At 37.6% G+C, this 26,271-nt stretch overlaps 2 protein-coding genes across 2 annotated transcripts in view; one reads left to right on the plus strand and one right to left on the minus strand.

The window, feature by feature from the left end:
• The window catches only part of LOC144436325 (HEAT repeat-containing protein 1-like), a 42,867-nt gene extending 38,969 nt beyond the window's left edge, over window positions 1–3,898 (minus strand). Inside the window, exons 1-2 of the mRNA XM_078125081.1 lie at window positions 3,757–3,898; window positions 1,954–2,312 (exon numbers count right to left, since the gene is read on the minus strand). Of these exons, the coding sequence (XP_077981207.1) occupies window positions 1,954–2,312; window positions 3,757–3,898 (501 nt within the window). The remainder of the gene's footprint in view (window positions 1–1,953; window positions 2,313–3,756) is intronic.
• A 662-nt stretch (window positions 3,899–4,560) lies between these two features.
• On the plus strand, window positions 4,561–9,230 carry LOC144436550 (uncharacterized). Its single transcript, XM_078125368.1, has 3 exons — window positions 4,561–5,107; window positions 6,004–6,150; window positions 6,678–9,230. The coding sequence occupies exons 1-3, from the start codon at window positions 4,738–4,740 to the stop codon at window positions 7,760–7,762; spliced, it is 1,602 nt and encodes a 533-aa protein (XP_077981494.1). The 5' UTR covers window positions 4,561–4,737; the 3' UTR covers window positions 7,763–9,230.
• The last annotated feature ends 17,041 nt before the right edge of the window (window positions 9,231–26,271 follow it).

Genomic DNA, 26,271 nt, shown 5'->3' on the forward strand with positions numbered 1-26,271 from the left:
AATATGCAATTAGGCAAAAGCAATTAATGCTGCAAAGATTCTCAATGCATTTCATCTCATAGAGTGAAATCTAATCAACATTGGACGGTAACCATTTTCTAATAGTTTGAAAATTGAGGTTATGGCCTGTTTTTTCATTTCATTTCATATATTCAGGCGACTAAAAATACAAAACACTGTGTACATCTTAAAACTTGTAACTGATAAATCTTTACTGCAACACAGTACAGGTAGCGTTGGAATAGTAGAGAGGTTTAGCTATATGTTAGAACGCGTACACATATGGGAGGTTATCGTACAGGCGTCCACGTATTGACGCGTACAAAGTTGTGTTCAGTTACACTTTCAAAACACAAACGTTGATAAAGACAGTGGAATGTGCACACACATGTTGACATCTGTCCAGAAGGCCACATTCATGACTTTGTTTTCTAAACATGTCAGAATTTTTGACATTTTTCTCACATATACCCAAACAAACAAAAACGAACAATTAATTTACAGTTATGCTTCTGAACTGTGATATAAAAAATACGACATTTAATATAACAGAAAAAAATGACAAAAACTTAACACATACAGTTCCGAGTATACCACAATTTTGACATAGCATAGTCTGATACAGAACGCCTGGGTTGCTTCTAATCATGTGACTTATGACTATGCATATAGAACAGATGTAAATAAGCGCATCTACACCTTTCTAATAATTAACAATACCTGCTGCTGACTAGTATTATATGATGTCCCTAGACAAAGCTCCAGACTGCCACACTGCTACAAATGAAAATTTCTACTCGCGTCAAAACATTTTTTGAAGCAAAACACAAATTTTTTGTTGATGTCTTGTCAGCATCGCCAGGTGTGTACTACAAACGTGTTTTGACTGAGAGAAGACATTTTCATCTGTTACATTTTTTCAATCCCAGGTTTTCACATTAGCATTATCAATGGAGTTGTGAAGAATCGTATTACTCTTGTTTTGAACACACTCTTTTCTATAAAACACTGCAAGACAACTACATGTGCAAGAAATGTTCTTTACTGCCAAGTGGTTAGCTTTGTGCAGTTATTTTTTCTTTCTTTCTTATTGTGTATTATGAATACATCTAATTTTAATGTATTGTATTATATAGTATAACCTTGTACTACATTGCATTGTATTGTATCATATAGTATTGGTTGCATAAAGTATTGTATTGGTTGTCACGGGTTGTATCATATTGTATTGCATTGTATAATATTGTATTGCAGTAAATGCATGCTAACTAAAGTGAATGAATTCATTCCAAGGATGGTGAAGTTAGTAGCAATGTAAAGTAGAATTTAGAGACTGGATCAATGTAAAGTTGAGTGATGGACAAGACAATGTAATGTAATTACATTTCATTTTGTTGAGAGAGAGAAAAAATATCTAGAGTTACACTTACAGCTAGAATATGAAATGGTTGCCAGAAGTATGTATTGTCACATACATGGATTGTACACATTTGCATTAACTACTAGTCAATCATTTGGCAAATTAATGCTGTTGTTTTGTTTGATAAATAATGACACTTTTAACTACTGAACACATCATGATTGCTATTAAGGAGAATCTAAAAAGCTAGTGTCATGTTAACCTTGCTGCTAGATCTTCAGGATTTCTTTCGATATGGCTTTCTTCCGATATGATAAGCAACCAAAGGTTGCTTAATTGAGGGTCGAGAAAGTGTCCTCCGCTTGCTTGTCATATCATATCATATCAGAAGAAAGCGCAAAAAGTCTAGCAGCTAGACTAGATTAATGTAAACAAAACTCTCTACCACTCTCCCTTAATCACAAACTTGTTGAGTTCAGCAGTGACAGTGCTCCTATCTAGCAAGTAAAACCGAAACGTATACATTGTTACATACAGTGTTCTGGCAAACACTTCCTGTTTTAGCTGTAGGATATATAAAACTAACAACCAACCTGTAATGGTTCAAGCCAGTGCCATTTATTTGTCTGATCACTGAGTTTCAGTAGTTGTACCATTCTAACAAATATATTAGTTTCATGGTATGGCAGGATACACATCATTACATCATCCACGTTGTATTGATGGATATAAAACCTATGTATCAACCACTCAATGGCTTTCTGTGCCGGCTTCAGAAGGAAATATGAAGACACTCTCAGTAGAAACTGGGATATCTTCTTATTGAGAACTTTATTGATTTCAGACGTCTGTACAGATCTTTCCAGCGATTTGGAGGCTTCATCAAACAGTGTGACTTCAAATTCATGGAATGTCGGGTCAATGCCAATCAGTTCTTCAAGGCCATTAACACCTGTTGAAGGAAAATATTTCCTGTTCATTTATATATTATTAAGTTAATTTCACTTAAAAGGTCGATACATGAAAACTGATAATTTACAAATGTAAACAAATGAAAATAAACTTATAATAATAATAATAATAATGTTGGTTCTTATATAGCACTTTCCCACCAAGTCTGGGTGCCCAAAACAGTTATTACCCCTAGCACGGATCTATAGCGGCACAAAGGCCCTTTATACTTCCTCAACTCGCTGGGGAGCATACAATCAATTGCAGTATTCATAAGCACATAGAATTAAAGCATTCACATTGCAACCTCTATCCTACCAGGTCCCAAATTATACAGCTAGGTTGACTAAGGCAGAGTCATGGTTCAAATCTTGCCCAAGGACTTTAGTCACTCAGAACAAACAGCATGGGTGGGGCTCAAACCTGCAGGGTAGGTCCAACTCAGCCCAGGTGATTGCCAACTCGGCCCGCATGATTGCCTACTTGACCCATTCAGTGATACCAACTCAGCCCATTCAGTGATGACAACTCGGCCCACTGTGTCGTACATGAATTTGTCATCATAGAAATGATATTCTGAACAAGCAGATATAGAAGACATTATTAGAAAATATGTTTATTACATTTGTAATAGCAAGCTGTGATGGGAATCACAATCATATTGAACTTGAGGCGAGTTGAAACTTGGGCTAGTTCAACTGGCACAATTTGAACTGAGTGGGCCGAGTTGGCAGAGTGTGGGCCGAGTTGGTGGGCCGAGTTGGCAGAGAGTGGACCGAGTTGGCGATGGGCCAAGTTGGACGCGCACCAAATCTGCAACCTGCAGATTCAACACCGGCCACTCTAACCATTCAAACTTATGTACCACTCTTGTTATTACAAGAAGTATAGGCTGTCATACCACATTAATTCTTCCCATTTACTTGGTTAGTATGATTCCAGAACAGATCAGATATATGTTGTCACTGTCATTACGAACTGAGACCAGTCTCCCCTTATTCATAACCTCCTCCATGGTAGCTGCAATAATTGTAGCGTTTGATGTGATTTTGAGGTTTTTTTCGTCTGTTTTTTTTGTGTGCCTTTTTTCATTCCGAAGCTTCACCCGAAGCAAACGCTACAATTCCTCTAATGCAAACACAAATAGACGAGACCATGTTCAAAACGTGAGCGAGGGGTCAGCGTACTGCTCGTTTCAAAATGCTGCAAAATCACATCAAAAGCTACAATCATTGCAGCTACCTCCAAGGTCATACTGACCAAAAAATGAATTATAACTAAAAGTGACCTTCACATTTTGATCAAGGTTCCTTGGACTACAATCAGTAATCACATGACAATTGTACATTATAAACATTACAGTAGTATACATTTAATTGTATGTACAGCGCTTTTGAATATTAATAAATAGAAAATAAATAACTCAAAACTTTAATATTACATACCAAGTGCATAGAATGTTTCTCTGTCGAGACTGGCAGCTTCCTTGGGATCAAACAACAACGAGGCTCTGTCCCTGTCTCTGGTCAGACTGGATTGTGTCTGTGGAAGAGCTAATCTTTTCAGCTGGCTTGCTAGAGATGTCATGGCTGGTATTGATAGTACACTCTACGATATGCTTTATGATTTCTGAAAAAAAGAGTGATTTATATTATGTTTCACATACTTCACATATTCCATAATCAGTATATTATGTGTGTACTATAGTCTTTGGTGTATACTGGTATGAAAAAGATGTACTCGCCCCTGAACTTACAATCTGTTGCTGTATAGTGAATTTGTAACGTTCATGGATTCACACCGCTTTTCGTTACCGCTAATGAAAATACAATTCACCTAGAAAAGTTGACTTTACCTGCTTTATGCTCACTTAATTCGATGAACACAAATTCTTGTGTACTCGCAGCTTTATCATGTATCAAACTCCAGAACTGTATATTTTAAAATACAGCATGTGCATGTGTGAATCAACAGCCATGTGTTCTGGGGTCATCGTTTGACCTTTACCCACAACGCACTTCTGCGAACATTGGCAGGAAGTTGAGTTGAGTCACAACATAAAACTTTTTTGAGGCAATTTTGATCTTGCGTGAAACTTTGCAACAAGATTTTTTTCATTAAAAATATTTCTTGTAGTGATTAATGGTAATCAAATCAATCAAAAATAAAACATTTACTAAATGAATAATTGCAGAACCCCTAAATACAAATGGATTATTCCATCAAGCTCTGTCACCGTGTCAAGCGTCCACTCATAAGTCATATTATCGGTGTTGCAACAAGTCAACAGTATTTTATGCGTTACCTGAAGTGGTTAGCCGTGATGTAAATACAAGCAGCAAAATAGTTTAGTGATACGAAGATGTGAACATTCGGACGAGTGAAACGTCAAAATTTAGACAAAATTGTAAACAGACAAAGTAAGTATGGCAAGTGTCAGTGAAACCCGGAAGTCCGGTGAAAATTCTGAGGAGTGTGATGATAAAGGTGACGAGCCCGATGGTAGGACTGCAGTATCATTTAGAACGGAGTTACGAAAAATCATTGAAGAACTGAACAGGGAACCTGACAGTTGTAAGCTCTTGGATGATGTGAAATTTCTGGTCACGGCAAACATTATAGAAGATGGCGTGAAATCACAAATTACGAATTTTTACGATTTGTTTACCGAACTGGAACGAAGAGGGGTGATATCAATCGACAATACGGAGTACTTGGTTGATGTTTTGCATGCCATACACAGAGACCCACTTGCCAACAGACTAGCTAAACGTCCATGGAGGAGATTAAAAAGAGGTGCGTTGTTTTGTCGTTATTGTTTTGGTTGTCTTTGACAAGTGTTGACTCACAGGCAAGGAAGAAACTTCTACTTCCGTTGTTCTTGTGTTTTAGCTATGAGGGTGTTTTCCAACTAAAGTTACATAACTGTGAACTGGTCAGTTTATAAGTTCAAGCAATTTGTGCACAAGAATAAATCAGCGAGAAAATTGAACCACTTTGTTTCATAGGTAAATTCTGGATGGCTACAAGTAATAGTCAAAATTGTTTACTAAAAAAAAGGAATAGTGATGCCAAAATGTAAAAAATAAAGTACTTTTGAGTGACAATATCAATATTTTCACAATATTTAATTGAATATAGAGGGAGAGAAAACATAACAAATCTGAAAAGAAAATAAATGACATGAAAATGCAAAAATGCATGAGGAAGAAAAGGGATTATAATTGTTGCAAAAAAATAAAATAAAATCATGTATAAAGTACAAACAGATCATTTCATCCCATTTCAACTTGCCCCACTGTCAACTCGCCCCAATTTCAACCCTCCCCAATTTCAGTGCATCGGGTTTCTGGGCTGATTGTTTGTTATATTTATCAGTATCTGTAAAAGGTCTGGTTTTCCTATCATAACAAGGGAGGGATATTAAACAAAACTGAAAAGTCACTACATTGGATGTACGGTGTTTTTTGCATCTTAGTATCGAAATGTCTTTTATAGCTAAAATACTGGCACACATAAATCATATTGCAAAAATCTGTAAATTACTTTATACTACATGATTTTAAAAGAGTGGGAAGAGTTGAAATTGGGGTGAGTTGAAATTGAGGGGAGTTGAAATGGGAAGAGTTGAAATTGGGATGAAGTGAATCGCAATCATATAACCAGTATATATATTTACTTTTCTTTTTTAGGAAACAGCATCACAGACTACTTAAAACGTAAACAAGAAAACCTGTCGGAGATTATCGTGGGCTTTATTACGATCCTTATTGTAATAAATATGATAATGACAGTAGCTGAGATATTTATTCTTCAGAAGTATACACAGAATTATAAAGGTAAGTCTACCTGCTAGTCTAGTTCCTGACGACCGTATTCCGATTTTACACTACATTATCTTCACACATTACGTGTAGTCAATATCATTACTCTTGCACAGAATTCTGTGCCCCTCCCTACAGTGTTCATATAAACATGATGATGTTGTCGTGTCCCCATATGATTTTAGTTTAAGCAGACTGGAGGTGGAGGTCAGTTGGACATTTACCTATCATATCAGTCCTGCTGTACCAATGAATATTAATGAGCAATGACGACATCCTGTCAATTTGTGATGAATTACTACTGACATGCACCGTTTGCGCTTAGCCCAGCTTGGTGTTGAACCACATTTAACGCCTTGAGTAACGACATTGACTAGACGTAATGTGTGAAGATAACATAGTGTAAAATCAGAATACGGTCGTCAGGAACTAGACTATAATGATGCATTATTCTAAAAGTATTTTTTTTTCGCCCCTACTGCAAAATTTTGTAAAAACCACCTGCCTTTAATACATGACTTTAAAATCTGTTTTTCTTACAGCTATAATGTTCTTCAACGTCCCACCTAAACATAGATATTACTATGGGCAAGATGTCCACCTGGAGAAACTAGAGAAGTGCCTGGAGAAACATCATCTTTGCCTGTTGAAGGGAATTCAAGGAAATGGTAAAAAATGCCTCCTTAAGACATATACTCATGACACCATTGAGAAGTATTCTGATGGGGTATTTTGGTTAACAAGCAGGGCTGACATCATAACAATGGCGGGTTACATCGCAACTGTGAAGGATGAAGTTTTAGTGATGCAAAGTGAGCAGAATTATGCTTTCTTTGAAAACGCAGTAAGGTATATTAGACAGTACTTGTCAAACCACAACAAATGGTTGGTTGTGTATGTGGATGTTGATTTACTATCAGATATTGATCTGCAAGAAATGCAGAGAATTGTTCATGATTTGACACCCAGTGCGGATGGTAAGAGACGCCATGTTCTTTATTCAGCACAGGTACGGCCTGCCAAACTACTAAATTATGTCCAAGCATATGAATTGAACTGGGCTCTCACTTCAGAAAATGCGCACCAATTCTTACGAGATGGAATTGAGTTCTCCAGTTGTATCACAGAGACAGAAAAGCGCGATCTCCAACAGGTGTGGAAAGCTGCCGGTTGTCATCCTTATTCAGTATCTAAGACAATTCAGTTTATAAAAGATTGGAACTTTACCTTAGAAGCATTCTTGGACCACTGGCAACATGCAACGAAAGAAGAGTGGTTGGAAATCTTTGGATACGAGCCCGAGAAAGAGATTATGCAAAAACAGCTAGATTTGTTGCGTGAACTTGAAGTCAAACAACCAGAGACCGTGAATATGCTACTGGAGTATATCAAGAGTGGAAACGAACGCCATGAAATACCAGGTTGTGATTTGCATGCCAAATACAAAGGTGTTAGTCTCAAAACAATACTTAAAGATCTGAAGAATATTTCATTCGTAGATGTGAAAATAGACACCACAAGTAAAGATTGCTCCTTTGCCATCCCAGCCATCTTGAGACTTGTACTTGAAGTGTCGTTGATTCAGAGAGGTAAATTGGAGAATTGGCATGTACAAACTGAAGAATAGCATGCAGCCATATCATGCCATCCCTTCCAGTAAATGCATAAGTTTACATTTGCTGATGTCCATATTATTTTTCATATTGATACCAACAATTTTATGTCTTTGGCCTGTCTTATGATTCTATCAGTGGTCTTTGAGTAAGAAACAAGGAAGAGATGATGAAAGTTCTTGAAAGATGCCATTAAAGGGAAATACGACTCCAGGAAGTGAAGGCATACTTGTAAAATTTGGGTTCTGGAGAGTCAATTCATGATTTCACATCACATGGATCTCACTCTTTTGCCAAGAAAACCAAATCGAAACTTTTTTGACATTCATTATTGTGCAGTGGCTATCTTGGCTCTGATCAAGTGCTACCTCATGGGAGTCAGCAGAAATGCATATTTTGTAGATAAACAGTAAATGATCATGACTTCTCAGGACTGTCGCACAATGTAACACAAGCTCAATAAACAAACTTTGTTCATTTAGGGGGAGGAGGTTTTGAGTCAATGCGATTGCTGGACTTCATTTTCACACTTCTAAACCAAATTTTGACAAAACTTCCACTTCTATAATGATAACAGCTTTTGTATTTACCACCAAGATGTTGATAAGTTGATAAAAAATTACTTCTAATGTGAGATATGGTGCTGGGTTTCTGGTAGCATGAATGTGTGTTTACAATCATGTTTTTACATTACATTGATCGTAGTGGTGTGATTGCTATAGTTTTCATTACAGTTTACATATGTGAACGTTTGATGTTGCACCTATGAACATTCATTTAGGGGGGGTTTGACCTGAACGGTGTTCATTTGTTGAGCTTGTACAACATTGTGCAATTGCCCCTCACTGCAAAACCAGAAAAACTATAGAGTTTCAATTAGGTGACACAATTCTTTTTTCACACGAATTACACAAACTCACACATGAAATGTTACATTTGATCTCACTATGAACACAAATAAACAGTGTTGTGTTTGGATTTCCTTGTTTTATCTGACAGTGATATCAATTTGTTTCACAGTCATAAAATATGGCTAACTGTCAGTGAATAGAGACTCAAATGATCATTTTTGACACACTGATTGTTCTGTCAAGTTCTATGTTGTTAGACGGGTTTCTTACTTGTGTGTCACTGAATTGGTCGTTCTGTTAAAATTTCTTATGTTGCACATAGTTTTCATTGTAAATGTATAAATATACCAGTATTTTTCATCCTAATTAGCATATTATAATTACAGTAGAGGCTTGTAGTTAACAATATTTTTGATAAATAATGTAGTAAAAATCATGTAAATATTTAGGAAATTGAGATTAAAAAACATTTACTGCATAACAAGGATTAATTTGTTATTGTAAAAATCAAAAAGAAATTGGCATGAAATGTAGTCAGAATATTTGATCATTTTAACTGGGTGTGTACTTTCTTTCTAATGGAAATAGTAATGTATTTATAAAGATTTCATATGATGTAATATTTTTTTTGGAATATGCACTTACACACACACACACACACACACACACACACACACACACACACACACACACACACACACACATGTACATACACACATTCATACCTGTAATTTGATATTATGATATCTCAGTGTGAACACAATATACTGTAAATGTACTTATTTTGGTGCATGAGAAAATTGGCTAAATGGCTTGAGTAGTTCCTAAGAACTATTTTGTTGTCCTAGCCAGAACTTTGTAATTCTCTACATTATCTATTTTGTGGGTCATTTGTTAATTTTGCATAAAGTTAGCAAGTGACATTGACAATGTATAAGCTTTCTGTATTCTGACATTAGAGAAAACATATTTTCAGTGAGAAATCTGGTAATTTGCTGTGTTATCCATGTTTGTAAATGGGGTATTCTCTTAACTGGTACTCAGAGGCTGGAATTTTGCAACCACAGGCCGCCATGCATTTAAATGTGGCGGCCATCTTGAAATGTACAAATGTATCATGTGCAAGCCATAAAGTTTTGCCTTATGCCTTATATTTCAGAGACCCCCCCCCCCCATCTAAATTGTCCAAAAAATTGAAAAATTGCTTCACACAAAACCGCACAATCAATTTCAAATCAGTAAAGAACAGTTCTTTTGTAGACAATTTATTTCATTTTATTGCCATGCATTTACTATAGCAAAAATTCTTCCATTTCATCTTGTACATTTGTAGGTAAGATTAGAGTATTTTGTAAGCCTACTATATTTTCTGGTAATAAAAGTTATTATATACATATTAACTTCATCTGAATATGGTCTGTTAGGCTGATGTACGTTATCACTCCCGTTGTGACCAATCATTTTGAGAGCATTATTTTCAAACCAATCGCTTTGCTTGTATAATTTTCAAACAACGTTTATGACGTCACTGGTAATCCAACCATCGGTTTTTCGAAGATAGATGCAAACTAAATCCATTATTCTTCAATGTGGTAGATTACACAAGTGGGTGATAGCGGTTCCTCTGTTATGCGATTCTAATCACCATATGATCAAGATAGTGTAAACATTGGAAGCCCAAAACACTATACTGCAAGTTTATGGAAGAGAACTCCCGCTACTGAGACTATGAACTTATGACACTTGTAATCCTCGGGAAGGGTGAGAATGGAAGGGTCTATGGATAGACGCAAACTAAATATATTGTTATTCAATGTGATAGATTGCTATCAAGTGAGTGATAGCGGTTCCTCTCTTGTGTGATTCTAATCACCCTGTGATCAAGATAGTGTAAAAATTGGAAATCCGAAAATAGTACTGCAAGTTCAAGGAACTCTAATAAACTAGTAATACAGAGATGCCTCCCGACTGAAACTATAATGAACGTACAAGCATTTCGTATTTATAAAACCATGTGAATTCACTAATGTTGTTGTTGTTGTTGTTGTTGTTGTTGTTGTTGTTGTTGTTGGTGGTGGTGGTGGTGGTGCCCCCTCCCCCTTTTATAACTTTTGCTTTTTGGAAAAACATGTTAAAATAAAATAATCTGATAATGAATGAGTGGCAGTCATATGTGAGTACCTGCATTCCGTCCTTCCTGATGCGAAGGTAGTAGAGCTCTTGAAGTATTGTTGCACAAAAAAGAGTTCAGCTAGGTATTACTATAACATATAATGATTAAAGTAATGTCAGGGAATATAAGTAAGCTGAATGACAACGATGTACACCTTTCAAAGTGGACAGAGATACACAAAAACATTCACATGTGAACTTTAAACATTAATTAACCTCCGATGAACGAAATTGTACAAGTGAAGAGTTTCGTAAAGAGATGAAAGTAATTTGTGTAAGTGCTACTTTAAAATTGAAATTAGTTTATTCTGGAATAATCATGTATAACCTTATTAATATTGAATGCATGACTCGTTTCAATATTGTGGCAATTCATCAATGTAATCAAAAGCCAGTATTAGCCCCCCCCCCATAAAATTCTTGTTTCAGGCCAGGACAGTTTATATAAAACGGTGCGACGACGCGACGCGGATTTTATTTTATTCTCAACAAACCTGTCACTCAGTCTACTATTTATGACAATTACTGTTCTTTTATTTAGTACTTTAGAGCAAGTGTGTATGTAGGGCAGATGTCATTTGCTTGTTCATGACTGGCTCTCCAGTTGTATTCACTGAAGTAGGGAGGGTTATTTTTGTGTTTCCCCACGGATGTGCAGACTCCATAGGCTGGACAAACACACAAGTTCAACGCAAGGGTATTTAAGTGATGCGTGCGCTGACCAGAAACAATTCTCTCTTTTTTGGGCGTGACGTACTTGTCATATACACATGCTAGTATTTAGACATTTAGAGAGATATTCTTTTCAACAGTTGAAATGGCGAAAACCTCCAGTTATAAATTAACAGCTCAAACCTCGATCCAACTCCGTTGAAGAGTCATCACGTGCACAAATCGAGAATTTTCAATACATTTTGGAGGAATACAAAGCCAAAAGATGAAGTTTCTGCCAGCGTTGTTATCGGTAACCTTATTGGTTGTCCTTTGGGAACATCGTTTCGAAGCGTTTGCTACGGTTGTATCTAAAATGACGTACACGCCTCCGGAGTACGAGTCTGTGGACATGGCATTGACAGGTTCGATGATACGGAATCTCTCGAATGTAAATCGCGTCGAGATGTGTGCGAAGGCATGTCTCGACGAAGGGAAGTGTGAGTCATTCAACTTCGCCGAAGAAGCCAAGACATGTGAACTAAATCATAATTCTCACATTGATTCCCCGGATAACCTCGTTGACAGAATTGGTTATGAATACTTGATGAAGGACGCCTATCAAGTACCATTGGTAAGTTAGAAATCTTGCTATGAGTGGCAAGAATGATATGTTAACCCCCGGTTTTAACCATTCTTCTAATTAACGTACTGTATAGACATTTTTACTGATCATGTCTCTTCTACACCACTGCCACCTGTCACAAGTTATCTAGAAATACAGGTAAATCTCTATTCAAAGTATAGGTGGTGGAAATCGGTTCGATTAGCGAAGATAAAAAAAAATACACTAGAAAAATTTCGTCCTGAAAGTGTTTGACTCTTAAAGTTGTAGAATACTGTCAGAGGAAGAGAGAGAGAGAGAGAGAGAGAGAGAGAGAGAGAGAGAGAGAGAGAGAGAGAGAGAGAGAGAGAGAGAGAGAGAGAGAGAGAGAGAGAGAGAGAGAGAGAGGTGGAGGAAGATAGATCAGAGCACCATGCGTGTATGTAAGACTAAACTTTATACATGTAATACTTTACATTTGCAGACTCATTGTTAAATTTGCAATGCATGACAGACAGACAGACAGACAGACAGAGTACAGATGTGAGCGCAGGCCAAGGTTTTGCACACAGTTTCTTCATTTGGATCATGGTGAATAACAGTTTATAGGCTGAAAGAAATTATTTTGAGGTTGACAATTTTGATAGGACATCGATCGTTGTAATGACGGTAAATAACACCATCTAACTAATTTTGGCATTATCTTTTGAAATTCTGTTCTTTCATATTCATAACAACTTTCATCAAATTTTGTTCCGATTGAATGAGTTTCAATATTGTAATAATTATACGTTTTGATAAAGGAAACACTCGATCGTCAATTTCAAAGGACACTGTAGTAAAGTAACTTGGGGTGTTGTGGCCGATTGGGGTATTATGGCCCAATCAAGTTCCCTGGCATATATAGCGCCATCTATCAACTTAGTCTTACATATCACCTGACATCATATATGACCCGTATGTACATACCATTCAAATAAGTTGTTTTTGGTGGCATCTCTGTATGACAATGGACGAAAAGAAAATCGCTTATCCTGGCCTCAGACCACTTTAGTGGTCCGAGTCCTGGCATAGGTACATACCTTTTTGGCAAAGTGACGTCATAAACTACGCATGTGACATTATTGACAATTTACTAGCTTACTGTATTTTGACATTAGAAAACAAATTAAACCCTCCACCCTAAACGAACGGTCAGAAGTGCGATATCGACACGTTTGTTATTTTAGCTGTCACACACCACTACCATCGATGCAGTCTCAGACCACAAAAATAATAGCTTAGTGGTCTGAGATACAGAGTAAAAACATGATATTTTAAACACCTTAAAATACTAACGGAAACCTCAGACTAAACCCCCTGTAATGTATATCACATTAGAAGTACATTTTAATCAACTTATCAACATAGACTCAATAGTAAGTACAGAACCTGTTTATCATTTAAGGCGTGATAGGTTTCGTCTGTCTGTCTGTCTGTCTGTCTGTCTGTCTGTCTGTCTGTCTGTCTGTCTGTCTCTGTCTCTCCCTGTCTCTCTGTCTCTGTCTGTCTGTCTGTTTCTCTCTCTCTCTCTCTCTCTCTCTCTCTCTCTCTCTCTCTCGCGCGCGCGTGCGTGCGTGCGTGTGTGCGCGCGTGTGTGTGTGCGTGCGTGTGTGTGTACACGACCTATGCTCAAAAACCGCCACACCGATTACCTTTGTTGAATTGTTGAAAGCAAAATGATCACATCACAGATGTGGACTGAAATGTGTCTTTTTGGTCAAATAAGTCTTCAATTCCAGCCACTGAACAGATTTGGCTGAAATTTAAATGGGAGTGTTTGGGGCTCTATAGATGAAGAAATATTAAACGCATAATGATCTCATCAGTGATATGCAAATTAGTTGCAAAAATGTGAAGTATGATCAAGAGTATTTGGTCAATGAGACTGAAATTTGGTGAGATGTTTCTAGGAGTGTTATTCTGCAGATTTAGTTCAAAACATTTTAACACAATTGGCCCTAGTAACCATGGCCACGCCTTTAGCAAAATTGTAGTATATTTTGTTAAAATAACAATATCGTCTGGTAGTCAAGGGAGTAAACACTCATAAAATGTATGCAACTGTCCTTAGCAACCATTACCACGCCCATACAACAGCCAAACGATGGTGCATTTCACAAAGATGACAACAGAGATTCATAGACAATTGAACGAACATTCAAAAAGTGTAAGAAGATATGTCTAGCAACAAGAATTGGTCATTTGTTAATATTATGGCATCTATTCACGTACACCCGGATAAAAAAAAAACATACCCAAAACAGGATATCTACCATGCCTATATATAAAGCAATTGTCATGAAAAACTTCTAAAAGTATCTTCTATATATCAATTCGGTCAATATAATTAAGCTAATGTCTCCAATATTGACACAACCGCCCGTCACTATAGATACACACAAAACGTTTCTTTAGGAAAAATGAAGTAATTGTCCACACTTCTATTCATTACCATGAAAGAAAACTGTCATACTGATTAGCCCTTGGTACATCGAAACTACAATACGGCCAAAACTAGTGGAAGTAATTGTCGAACGTGCCACTAGCCAATTGGGTACAGTATAGCGTTTAAAGTAAACACACACAATATAAATTATAACGAATTCGGAGACTATAAAACATCTCACAGACCTAACAAGAATTGAACCACGTATCATCTCCGTGAAGTTGTCTGAAAATCAAAGTTAATCGTTAAAACCCTAACCTCCTTTGAAAAGTCACAAAAATTGCCAAGACCTTGTGAAGAATATACAGCATAAAGATGAAATTGCTACGCATGCTCATATCGATAACATTGGTTGCCTTTTGGGGAAATCGTTTCCAGACGTACGCTGGTATCACGTACACGATGAAGTACACGCCTCCTGACTACGAGTCTGTGGACAAGGCGCTGACTGGGTCGATGATGCGGAGTTTGTCGAACGCTAATAATGTGGTGATATGTGCTAAGGCATGTTTGGATGATGGTCAGTGCAAGTCTTTCAACTATGAAGAAGACACCAAACTATGCGAATTGAATAGAAATTCTCATATTGATTCACCGGGTGACCTTGAAGACAGACTAGGTTTTGTATACTTTGGGAAGGGAGCATATTCTTTGCCAATGGTAGGTAGGAAATTTGGGATAACTTTTTGTGTAATGAATTTTGTTGATCTAGAGTCCCCTTTTGAGAGAGTTACAACCTAAAACCGCCTATCGGAATAACAAATTTATTTCAATCAGGATAAATTGTTGATTACCTCGATTAGGATAATCACGCCAATCTCACTGCGAATAATAATCTGTTGTATCCCAAACGGGATAAATGATCTCTGAATACTCTTAGCGAATGTAAATACGACGTGGCGCAAATAGAAAATGATCGATATGTAGACTTTAAGTAAAAACCTTAGTAAATTTCAGGGATCGGACATAAGTTGTACAGTAAAACATTTGAAATTTCTGACAGTTAAGAATAACCGTTGATCGGACTACCTACCCCGTTCTGGATAAAATTTAGACATAAAACCAATTGATACCTATCAACAATTTAATGAAAAGTTGAAAATCTTTATCCTAATCTGAGGACACCCCCCACCCCCCACAACCCAACAAATCATGACTTCAACTTCTACGTAAATCCAACCTCAGAATGGAACACTTGAAAGTGAAATGTGAAAGTTATATTAGCAACTAAAATTTGAACAAAACAACAGACGTAGTGCCTCAAAGGTATGCTTTAATAGAGTTTCAGCAATAATTGATAATCTGTTGCCGGGGGGGGGGAGGGGGCGGGGTAGAATTTTACCAGTGGAACATTGAAAATGAATATGCGGGGACGGGGTGGTCAGACAGTCAAACATGAATAATCACCCTGGATCAAGATAGTGGAACTATAGTATAGGAAGTGCCCCCAAAATATATACTACATAAAAATATACTTACAATATCACGGATGTCATCAAAAACGCCTCCCTATAGTGCACGTGCAGTCTGTTAAAATAAACGTCCATGCGATACCTTACACTTTAGAAATTTCTTGTACAATGCTTATTCCAACGTGATATAACACAACTTTTAATTTTTTGGCTCTAACTTATAAGACCTAATAAAAACTTAAATTACGTGGTTCCGATTACGCTCAACTTTAGAATAGGTGGGGTAGGTAGATTTTTCATTTTATTTTATTATGTATTTTTTTCTGTGTGAATGTCTAGTTCAGGTTTTTCCATTGTTTTCCAAATGGTCACTGTGTTGTTTATTTCTTCCTATCAGATGTACAGTCATTACAGATTGGAAGAATAGTTTTATTTTGTCCTTTTAAGTTGACGTCAGTTTCCGTATCCACTATGTCTCGTAAGACTTCACAATTTTTGTGATTTCATTATTGTTTTTAGGGTCGGCAGTGAAAAGCTAGGTGGGGGTCGGGTAACCTGAACCAGACAATTATTGTTTTAGGCCTAAAGCAAAAGTTTTATGATATAACAAAGGTTTCAGTTTTTGGTTATGCCGACAGTTCGGTTTCCGTTGTTGTATATATTTATATTGATGTGAAGACGCTCGATCTCGAGCTAATCTACCTGATTAGTATGCTTAGTGTCTAATAAACCAGAGGTTTGGATGTGACTCTTTGTATACTGTAAGGTCACATAGGACACTTACCAAGCAACAACAACAACAACAACAACAACAACGACGACGACGACGACAACGACAACCACCACCACTACCATACCACCACTACCACTACCACTACTACCACCACCAACCTAAAGATGACCCTTGCCGCATTTCGTCTGACAACGTTACAATCTTAAGTTTGAGGGTTTATTCCAGCTTTGTACACTATACTGGCAATGGTCGTATCGTTAAAAGTCACTGTATGCTTGCCTACTTATCAGCTGGTTCACCTGTATGAGGAATTCTTTCAGCTTAGATTAATCATAAAATCGTGATAATTTCATAAATAACTCAGTATCAAATGTCAACATTGTCTAATTATATTTTCCCAGTTTCTTTTCAAACAAAGTTTGTCTACCTTCTATATATACATACATATATTAAATCTCATTATGTCGAACTAAGTTTCGATTGACTGCACTTCAGTGAAGTACGAAATTTATATATCATTATAAAATTAATCATTTGAAAGACGACTTCTTTATGTTGTATGTCGTTGTCCATGGAAACGGCACGTACATATTCATGCTTATTATCTATGTTTATTTGTTTGTTTGTTTGTTTGTTTGTTTTTGTTTGTTTGTTTGTTTGTTTGATACGATATGCAGCACTGTCCAGTCTGGGATGATATTGAGAGTGTATGCTATAACTTCAGCATTGACAAGCTGTAAGTTGAGTTGTTCACTCACTATATACGGGATCAGGGACGTTGTAAGCTGGTGTTTGCGCCGGGTAAAGGCTCTCCAGTAGCTATTCAAACCACCGTTATATAGTTTTAGTCATCAGGTGTACTTTGTTTACGCGTTTGTTGTATTTATTTACTGGTTTCAGGAAGCACTAAGCGTATGTGCAGTAGACCACTGCAAAAATGGTGGAACTTGTCAAGAAACCTGCGGGGGTGGTTTTCTATGTATTTGCAAGTATGGTGAATGGATGGGTGATACTTGTGAAGAACCGGGTAAGTGTACTTGGGCCGTGTAGGCAATGTATCGCATATTCTGGCAACTTAACATCGATATCGTGTTTAATATTTGATGGACAAATTCTCTACATACATACATACATACATACATACACACATACATACATACATACATACATACATACATACATTTGCACACACACATCTCAAATAAAGTTAAAATCTGTTCTTCTGTTATTATAGTTCTCCATGGCAACTGGAATGCATGGGGTGAATGGGGATTGTGCTCAGTCCCCTGTGGATATGGTCTGCAATATCGTCATAGGCAATGCAATAACCCAGCACCTTCTCATTACGGTGGTCGATATTGTGAGCATGAGAACGGGATGTATGATACGAACGCCAGGTCGTGTAACCCTAACCCTTGCCCTCGTAAGTCAAAGAATGATATTCCTAGTTGTAAAATTATCCATTAAACATGATAAAATCATAGACATTTATACATGAACAAGGATATTGTTTATCACAATTAGGAAAAACTGAACTCCATGAATGGTAATTAAGGGTCATACAAGTATCTGACCATAACTTGGATAATTTGCTGTAGTATGTTTTTACAGTAGCTATTGAACATATCTACTATACTTTAATAATTCAGCTAAAATGATATAGGCTTGGTGTGTCACTCACGGGACATTACGCTTTTGACACAGAGCTAGACATATTTCAACTCTAGACTGACAATAACAGAGACACAATAAAACACAGCAGGATCCTTTGTCCAATCACATTCAGTAGTAGAGAACCACCGACACCGAGGTGTTTCTTGGTTTAGAATCACCTCGGGCCTGCGGCCCTCGGTGATTCTAAACCAAGAAACACCTCGGTGTCGGTGGTTCTCTTACTTAAACCACGATTCAAAGTCAAAGTACTTGACATTCATAACACATTTTTAACAATTATTTTACAAGAAAATATAATATTTAATTGTTAATTGTAAATTCATGTCTTAAATCGTCACTGATGGTTTAAAGAAGATGTTTATTATAGTCTAAATACCCCTTTTTTATGAATGGTCACTGCCCAAGAATTGTGTAGCAGGGATTTCTAGAAATCCCTGCCACACAATTCAGTTTTTGACAATGGTGACTTCGTACACCTGTTGAATGCACACACCTGGACATTCATTTATTCTAATATAAAAATGTAAATGAGCAAAAATCTGAACAAGCGAGTCAGTGTGTGACTTGCTGTGGTGCAGGTAGGATGTCCGACCAAGATGGGGACATATTTATTACTCAAAACTCGTACAGAGAGCCAGAGTCAAGTAGTGAATCTAGTATCGACATGGGCTTTTCTCCACAGCGCTTTCTTGACGAATTTAATAGTTTGCAGAACGCTAACCAGAACCCTGTAAGTTCCAAAGACAAAAATCCTCGAACAAGCGCTTCTAAAAAATGCGATGGAAAACAAGTAAAACTACAAAAAAGTGTGCAAAGTAAAAATGCCGATGAAACGTTGCGTGTTGGTGCATTAGTCGAGGATTCAGATTTGGAAAAAATATACCAAAACAGCATTCCAAATAATACCATGAAAAAATTGCAATGGGCAGTGCAGCTATTTGAAACTTGGCGTAATGAACGAAACAGACGAATTTTAAATGGCGAAGGCATGCATCTGAGCGTCGTCGCACCATCAATAACTGAAATGACAAACGATGAAATGAATTTTTGCATTGCTAGATTCGTTCAAGAAGTTAAGAAACGTGATGGGTCAGATTTTCCAGGAAACACTTTGTACGAAATAGTAATGTCTATTCAGAAATACATTTGTGAAAACGTCAGAGATGTAAAATTCATGAATGACTCTATATTCAGAGATTTGCAAAGAAGTCTGGACTGCGTCATGAAACAGCGAGCCAAAAGGGGTTTGGGTGTGCACAGGAGACAAGCGCAGATAATCAGTATAAGTGAAGAAAATATACTTTGGGAAAGAAAGTTGCTTGGAGATTGGACCCCACAATCACTTCTTGACTCGCAGATTTATTTATTTGGTTTGCACTTCGCCCTTCGTGGTGGAAAAGAACACCGAAACCTGCGCCACGTAAATTCACAGATCGAGATGAAAAGTGACTCTCTCGGTGCCAAATTCTTGCAATATAGTGAGGATGTAAGTAAGTCGTATCAGGGGGGCTTGAAGAGCAGAAAACTTCAACCAAAAGTTACAAGGGCCTATGAAAATGCCGAGATTCCCCACAGGTGTATAATTCGACTATACGAACGCTACAACGAACTATGGTGAGTAACATTATTGTATCGTTCGAGGGCCGAGTAAGGGTCTATTGGCAAAGCGCAGCACACAGTGATACTTGTTGTCAGATTGTCAATGATTGGCTAATTTATTTGCATGCCAGGTTTGTTATAAACTTTTACGCTAAACGCCAAACATATGCTGCCATGAAACCTAGAGTTATTTCTTATTGGTCAAGTTCTTTTTGTATTGAGTTGCAGACAGGTGCATGCATTTTGTAGCAAATGCTTTCCAAACTCCCGAGGTGTTGCTGGCAGCCTTCAATTCAGTCGCAAGTCGAACTGTTCTATTACGTTCGAGGTATTTTCTCCTTTTTGTAGGGATATTTCGTCAGTGTTTCTCCCTTTATGCAATTGGGGATCTACAAACCACTGATGAGATCTACAACCTGCTGTATGATTCGTTCAATTAAGAAAAATATTAATTCGCCAACATCATATCAGTAGTAGCAATTCGCAAGCTTTGCCATTATTTTTCTATCAGTTTTGGTGGAGTGTTAAGGTATAACCGTGACACATTCTCTTTTATTTATTTTTATTTTATTTGTATTTCTCTTATTTTCACAGTCCATCAAATAGACCGAATGATGCCTACTATCTGTACCCATTGAGCAACCCATCTACGACCTGTTGGTACAGCAATCGAGCCTTGGGACACAATGCACTAAACGGCACCGTCGCACGCTTGTGCAAGAAGGCAGGACTAGTAGGATTCCGTACAAACCATTCTTTAAGAGCTACAGCGGCCACCAGATTATTCGACGCTAATATTGATGAGCAACTTATCTGTGAAAAAACTGGTCATAGAAGTGAGGCTGTGAGAAGCTACAAACGAACGTCTGACAACCAGCAACAGGACATCAGTAAAATTCTACAGGGTTAGTAATTATCATGAAATGTCCCCTATCTACTTGTCACTATTAACTCGGACCGCTCCAATAAAAGTCCACCCTATCCTATTGTAAATGTTCACAATCTTAGTGACGTCGATAACTTATAAGTAACAAATTTCTATCAATTACAATTACTATAATATTAAACTATTTCTTATACAATATTTTAAACAAATTATTTTCAATCCTTTGACATTATTTGAATACACTACTGCCAATAACGTGTACAAGTTTTTAGTATGTGCAATCGCTATGTCTAGCAAATAAGTGAAAATACAAAACTAAAAAAAGTTACACATTTTATTTCTGTAACCAAAACGGTGGTTTACTTGTATCATATTTGAAAAAAATATTCACTGTTATTTTCCTCATTCAGGTAGTGCACAAGAACCACTAGCCAAAATGCAGCGGGTCGTACCCCCGAGTGACTTTGGAGAGACGTCTTGCGAAAAGCCAAGAAGTATAAGCCTGTCATCCGAAGAGAAAACGTCCTCCAAAAATAACACCTGCAAAGATTCGTGCACTCTGAATATTACAATAAATTTATCAAAATGAGAAAACGTGATTACGCTGTAAAATTTCCATAATAAAATCTACTGTCTCCCAATTCTCTGTATTATGTCATTCTTTTCACATTCTGATAACAGCTGGATTTCACCCAGCAGGGTAAATTCTGGAATAACCCAGAGGTAGTTCTAGAATAACCCGGAGGTAGTTCTAGAATAACCCGGAGGTAGTTCTAGAATAACCCGGAGGTATGCATTAGCTCTATAGGCAGGAGGGAACTCTGTGGGATAATCACCTCTAATTTCAATGGTATGACGTCATGATCGTGGTTTAAACACTGATAAGCATAGGAGCCATTGTTTATTTTCTAAATGATAATCAACATTATATTTCAACTTGACTTCTTCTACATCCCCACCGTGCCATGGCACCTAGATGTAGTTGTGTTATCCGAGGGCGTTAAATGCCATGCATGTCACCTGAGTGAAACAGCAAGCCAACATCATTGCAGCTGTAGTAATAATGATAATCTTCCAAATGAATTCGGAAATTTGTTCGAATAGTCGCTGCAAGAGCAATGTCCTAGTTCCCCAATGGTGAAGTTTTCTTAGTGCAATTCCAATTCAACGAATACGGTTTTGGCGTTTTACAGAATGGTCTATGTGGAGTACCTGGAGTGTTTGTTTATCAGAAGCATTTTCGTGTGGTGGTGGAAGTCGAACTCGAACCCGTACGTGTCTGAACCAGCTGAATGGTGGAGTATGCACTGGATCGATTGGGACATCAGAAAGTGGAAAATGTCGGTCACGTGACTGTGACGGTAAGTCTTCAATATCTTTTTTCGTATTGTATGTATGTATGTATGTATGTATGTATGTATGTATGTATGTATGTATGTATGTATGTATGTATGACGGTATTTATGTATGTATGTATGTATGTATGGTATGTATGTATGTATGTATGTATGTATGTATGTATGTATGTATGTATGTATGTATGTATGTGTGCGTGCGTGCGTGCGTGTGTGTATGTGTGTATGTATGTATGTATGTATGTATGTATGTATGTATGTATGTATGACGTATCTATGTATCTATGTATGTATGTATGTATGTATGTATGTATGTATGTATGTATGTATGTATGTATGTATGTATGTATGTATGTATGTATGTATGTATGTATGTATGTGTGTGTGTGTGTGTGTGTGCGTGCGTGCGTGCGTTGGTGATAGTACGTGCAAAATTCGGCATACCTTTCCCTTAAATCCAAATCACTACTACAAATACGACGTAAACGAAGTAATTGTGAATAGGGAATGAAATCTTTACACTTAGTAGGACGTGATGAACCATACTGCAAATATGAATGTGAATCGGTAGGTTTAGTATAAATAGATGTAGCTATATCATCACCATCAATCCTAAGGGAGATGTCAAGGAAATTGATAGTTAGTTCAGAAATATCATAAGTATACTGAATAGCAGGATTAAAGTTACATATGTAGTTAATAAACTGCATAAGGTCCTCAAATTTGAGTGACGCTGCACCAACGCCGTCATCAATAAATCGTTTATATAGATCAGGTAAGATCCCTTGATACGAACTGAAAATAAGGTGTTCCTTATAAGACATAAATAAACAAGCATAACTAGGTCCAAGACAACTTCCCATAGCAACGCCGCGTTTCTGCACAGAATACCTGTAATAAAAGGTAAAATAATTACAGGTAAGAACGATTTCAACCAATCTCAGAAGTACGTGGGTAGGAGGGTTTAGTACAGGTTTTAAATCAAGGTAGGGTTACAGTGCAACTAAATCTTCATTATGTGGTATGGAAGTATGCAAGGACTTAACGTCCATAGAAAAAAGGTATCGTGGCTTACCTTGTTGGAATTGGAACGTATTACAATCCATAACACCAAAAGCATTTTCTGTGTGTACCACAATCGTTTATAGCATCCATATCAGTATACTTTTACACTTCATATGAATGCTATAAATGAGTGTAGCACATAGAGAAAGTGCTTTACTTCAGTGTTCCTCATTGTAAGCACTTTAAGAGCATGGTTTCGTCCGTCTTATCGTATACATACGTATGTACGTACGTATGTACGTATGTATGTATGTATGTATGTATGTATGTATGTATGTATGTATGTATGTATGTATGTATGTATGTATGTATGTATACATGTGTGTATGTATGTATACATGTGTGTATGTATGTATGCATGTATGTATGTATGTATGTATGTATGTATGTATGTATGTATGTATGTATGTATGTATGTATGTATGTGTGTGTATGTATGTATGTATGTATGTATGTATGTATGTATGTATGTATGTATGTATGTATGTATGTATGTATGTATGTGTGCATGTATGTTAGACTGTCGACAGTCGCTCGCGCCTTTTTTTCCTCCGTTTTATCTAAACTCCGATCCGGCGCAACACTAGTCTAATCGCAAACTGATATCGAGGGCCGAAGGCCCGAGCTTCGGCCCTCGACCATTCGGGCCTTCGGCCCTCAATATCAGTTTGCGATTATATACTAGTGTTGCGCCGGATCGGAGTTTAGATAAAACGTAGGAAAAATAAGGCGCGAGCGACTGTCGACAGTCTATATGTATGTATGTATGTATGTATGTATGTATGTATGTATGTATGTATGTATGTATGTATGTATGTATGTATGTATGTGTGTATGTGTGTGTGTATGTATGTATGTATGTATGTATGTATGTGTGTGTATGTATGTGTGTGTGTATGTATGTATGTATGTATGTATGTATGTATGTATGTATGTATGTATGTATGTGTGTGTGTGTATGTATGTATGTATGTATGTATGTATGTATGTATGTATGTATGTATGTATGTATGTATGTATGTATGTATGTATGTATGTATGTATGTTATCGTAGCAATCGATACGTTCAATGTATTACTGTCTATATTGCCAGTACCTGTACGGATACACAATAGTTCAACTAAGTATGGTGAAGGTATCCTAGAGATATATGATGACATAGAGAAAGAATGGGGAACTATCTGTGGATATGACGCTGGTATTTCCACTTATGAATGGGATGTATCTGAGGCTGACGTTGCGTGTCGCCAGTTGGGATTTTCTGGTGCATATTCAGGTAATTACGGATTTACAGCTATTGCATGTTTTTTTTTATCTCCCGAGACAGTAAACCATACAGATTAGGATGTCTCATTTTGAAAAGTCACTTTGGATACTGAAAAAAATTCTTGCTTTGTTTGTTTCTTGCAGCATCATCATCATCCGTCGGATCAATCTTGGACGATTCCTATCCCATTATATTGACTAGGGTTAATTGCAATGGGAAGACAGATTCTTGGACTTTAGCTCGTTGTTATCACTATTATCCATGGCGTACGTTACATAGCATTTGCAGCCATTCATACGATGTAAGAGTGAAATGTAAAGGTAAAACAAAATGACTAGATTGTACGATTCTCTTGTTATACATACTACTTCAAGCAAACTCAAGACCGATATCTTTTTCAACCATTTCCCTCGCAAGTTACTTCAGTCTACAGATGGACTGTCGAGTACCACTGGGGGTCATACACGTAGATATAATTGTAAAGGCATGGGGCTAATTAGCTCACAAGAAGAGTCAACACCTGTACAACCGTTCTACATTCCAATCTCAAACTAACTATTCTCCCCTAGTTTATTCAGCTACCAACCAGTCATTCTGAAATCAATTAATCGTCAACTCCTATTCGTTTGGAACGATATCTTCTAAGAAATCATCATGCTACATGGTAGCTTGCTCTCACTTTTCCCTTCTCCCCTACCACACCTGGTTTATTGCTAACGACATGTTGCTTTAAATAGATCAATGAAGCCACGGCCAGACAACAGGCGCAAAGTCTGGGATTTTATAAAATGTCATTCTTTCCGCAGTGAGATACGGCGTCAATTGCAATAGCGCCACCACGTGATTAGAACCAACTCGGTGGGTTGAGCTGTACATACGAATAGGATGTTAACATGATTACAAGCGTAGTGGGGGGGGGGGGGGGGGGGCTCCGTCACTGTCTGCTGATACAATTTTGTTGTAATGTAGTCCCCCAATCAGTAATTACCTATACTTCAACTTCTTTTGTTGTGCTCGCTGTATGTATAATTTCCCACTGTACCCCCATCTCTGCTCTCTCCGTCTACATCCTCTCACTCTTTCTCACAAGTACTCCCTCCCTCCCTCCCTCCGCCACCCACCCAATCACCCACTCACTCACCCACCCACCCACTCACTCACTCACTCACCCACCCACCCACCCACCCACCCACCCACTCACTCACTCACTCACTCACTCACTCACTCACTCACTCACTCACTCACTCTGACTGACTGACTGACTGACTGACTGACTGACTGATTCATGCATCATCCACCCACCTACACCCACCACCACCCCCTCTCTCTCTGTGTCTCTCTCTGTCTCTCTCTCTGTCTCTCTCTCTCTATATATATATATATATGATGACTGACATTGTGATCTTTACATACACAGTTGATGGTCTATGGGGTAAATGGTCACCATGGTCGGAGTGCTCAGTTACTTGTGACGTAGGACAACGTACACGTCAAAGACAATGTGTTCGTCCTCACAGTAATGGCGGGATAGCTTGTTCCAGTAGTGATGGCAGTCAGACTAAGTCGTGTCAACTCAATGCATGTGTACCAAGTAAGGTTTTAAGCAATGGCGCCATCAGTTAGTACAGTCATGGGTAGGCCGGCACAGTATTATATCGTTCACGGCAAAATAATACATCTGACCCTTTCAGCTCTTGTGAAAACAATCTGAACCCCTCCCCCGTGTAGTAAATGGTAATGCAACCTTCACATAACCCTTTTACCTT

This window comes from Glandiceps talaboti, chromosome 6, assembly GCF_964340395.1.
Source record: "Glandiceps talaboti chromosome 6, keGlaTala1.1, whole genome shotgun sequence".
Lineage (NCBI taxonomy): Eukaryota > Metazoa > Hemichordata > Enteropneusta > Spengelidae > Glandiceps > Glandiceps talaboti.